Genomic DNA, 2,500 nt, shown 5'->3' with positions numbered 1-2,500 from the left:
TTCATGATATTTGGACACGCATCTCCTAATACATCTCTCTTCCTCCATTTTCTTTCTCTTTTTTCCATCGTTTTCTTTGTATGGGCGATAGTTTTATTTCTTTTCATTGTTTTTGTATTTTTTTCTTCTTTTATCTTTCTCTTTTCTTTCATTTCTTTCCATTTTTCTCTAATTGATATTTTCTCTCCTCTTTTTTTTCCATTCTTTTTCCTTCTTTTCTATTTTTTTTTTTTTTATTTGTGATATTTTTACTTTCTTTTTTTTATGGTTTTATTTATTTTTCTTTATTATTATTATGTGTGTGTGTGTGTGTGTGTGTGTGTGTGTGTGTGTGTGTGTGTGTGTGTGTGTGTGTGCACTAACGCCCATTGATGAAATAAACAGGTGTAGTGTTTGTAGCGCACACCTTCATTGCCCCTAATTAATAAAGTTACCTGCTTCTCCACGCCCATGACTATATTACTCCCTCTACACCTCTCCCCCACCCCCCTCCACTTCACCTCTGTCCACCATCACCACCACCGCCACCACCACTATCACCATCATCCTCTCCCACGCCCACGGTAACTTAACTTCCTCATTTCTCACGCCCACTATCATCTTTTTTCACGCCCACGGTTATTTTACTCCTTTTTCTTACGTCTATTTTTATTATTATTATCTCTCTCTTCACGCCCACGTCTTTTATTAACTCTCTTTCTCACGCCCATTATCACTTGTCCTTTATTTTACACACTCACGGTTCAGTTCATTCACTTTATCACGCCCACGTCTATATTTTTTATACTTTCTTCACGCCCCGAGGTCATTTGCTTCTTTATTGCACGCCCACAGCTTCTAACAGACACTTTTTTCCACGCCCATTCATCTTTTTTCCTTCTACATAGTCATTATCTCTCTCTCTCTCTCTCTCTCTCTCTCTCTCTCTCTCTCTCTCTCTCTCTCTCTCTCTCTCTCTCTCTCTCTCTCTGTCTTTGTCTTCTATACGTATTTTTCTTATTCCTCCTCCTCCTCCTTCTCCTCCTCCTCCTTCTCCTCCTCCTCCTCCTCCTCCTCCTCCTCCTCCTCCTCCTCCTCCTCCTCCTCCCCCTCCTATAAATAACCCACTTTCTCCTCTTTCGCTTTCTACAGGTATTACATTTCCCTCAACACCACCACCACCACCACCTTCTCCTCCTCCTCCTCCTCCTCCTCCTCCTCCTCCTCCTCCTCCTCCTCCTCCTCCTCCTCCTCCTCCTCCTCCTCCTACTCACCGCAGGTATAAGATGCTCCGGGACGGCCTGCAGCAGGAGGACTTTGACCCGGCCATCCTGCAGGAGCTGGAGGGGCGCTACCTGACCTCGCCCGGGCCCAACCTGGAACAGAAAGTGCCGTCAGCGCTGCCCAATCTGAGAGCCACGCAGAGCCTCACTTCCATGGTGGGTGATGGGGAACTGAACTTTACCTAACCTAACCTAACCCGACCTAACCTCACTTCCTTGGTGGGTGACGGGAAACTTAACCCAAGCTAACCTAACCTAACCTAGCCTAACCTAACGTAACCTAACCAAACATAACCTTACCTTACCTAACCTAACGTAACCTAATTTCTATGATGGGCAAATGAGTAACCTTACCTAACCTAAACTATGGTGGGTAATGGGTAAACCTAGCCTTACCTAACCTAACCTAAGCTTTTGGGAGTGTGGAATAGGGGTGAGTGGCGCATATAGTGGAAGGTAAGATGGATAGATAGAGCTGAAGGTGGATAGAATGGGTAAAGGGTAATGGATAAATAGATAGGGGTGTATAGTGCAAGGTAAGATGGATAGAAAGAGGTGAAGGTGGATAGAATAGGTGATAAAGGTAGATAGATGGATAGACGTGATGCAGGATGGAAGATAGGATAGATAGATAGAACTGACGGTGGATAGATGGGTAGATAGTTGTATATAGGGGAAAGGAAGATGGGTAGATACAGCTGAAGGTGGATAGAATAGGTGGCAATGGTAAATAGATGGGTGGATAGTGGTATAGGATAGAAGAGAAGATGGGTAGATAGAACTGGAGGTGGATAGAATAGGTGATGATGGATGAAGAAGATGGATAGGGGTGGGATAAGAGTTTATAGTGGAAGGGATAGAAGGTGGATAGAACAGAAGGTGGATAGGTAGAATAGGCATAATTTTTAGTGGATTAGAGCAAAGATGAGGTGGTTGGATAAGGTTGAGGAGGAGGAGGAGGAGGAGGAGGAGGAGGAGGAGGAGGAGGAGGAGGAGGAGGAGGAGGAGGATAGTATAGCTGGATGAAAAGAGAGAGAGAGAAAGAAAGAAAATGGAATCAAAACAAAGGAGATAAAACCGATAAGCACAAAAGCAGAGAGAGAGAGAGAGTGTGTGTGTGTGTGTGTGTGTGTGTGTGTGTGTGTGTGTGTGTGTGTGTGTGAAGAGCAAAATGAAGTGAAGCGAAAAGAGAGAGAGAGAGAGAGAGAGAGAGAGAGAGGCTGAACTGGAGGGCTGGG

General features: G+C 44.5%; 1 protein-coding gene across 1 annotated transcript in view; it reads left to right on the top strand.

Annotated features, from left to right (window-relative positions):
* LOC123511399 (pikachurin-like) overlaps positions 1-2,500 on the top strand; it is a 153,594-nt gene that overhangs the window by 106,091 nt on the left and 45,003 nt on the right. Inside the window, exon 4 of the mRNA XM_045267243.1 lies at positions 1,259-1,418. Coding sequence (XP_045123178.1) covers positions 1,259-1,418 — 160 coding nt within the window. The remainder of the gene's footprint in view (positions 1-1,258; positions 1,419-2,500) is intronic.

Source organism: Portunus trituberculatus, chromosome 31 (assembly GCF_017591435.1).
Source record: "Portunus trituberculatus isolate SZX2019 chromosome 31, ASM1759143v1, whole genome shotgun sequence".
Lineage (NCBI taxonomy): Eukaryota > Metazoa > Arthropoda > Malacostraca > Decapoda > Portunidae > Portunus > Portunus trituberculatus.
Note: the sequence above shows the minus strand (reverse complement) of the source record. Positions and strands in the feature narration are given on the sequence as shown.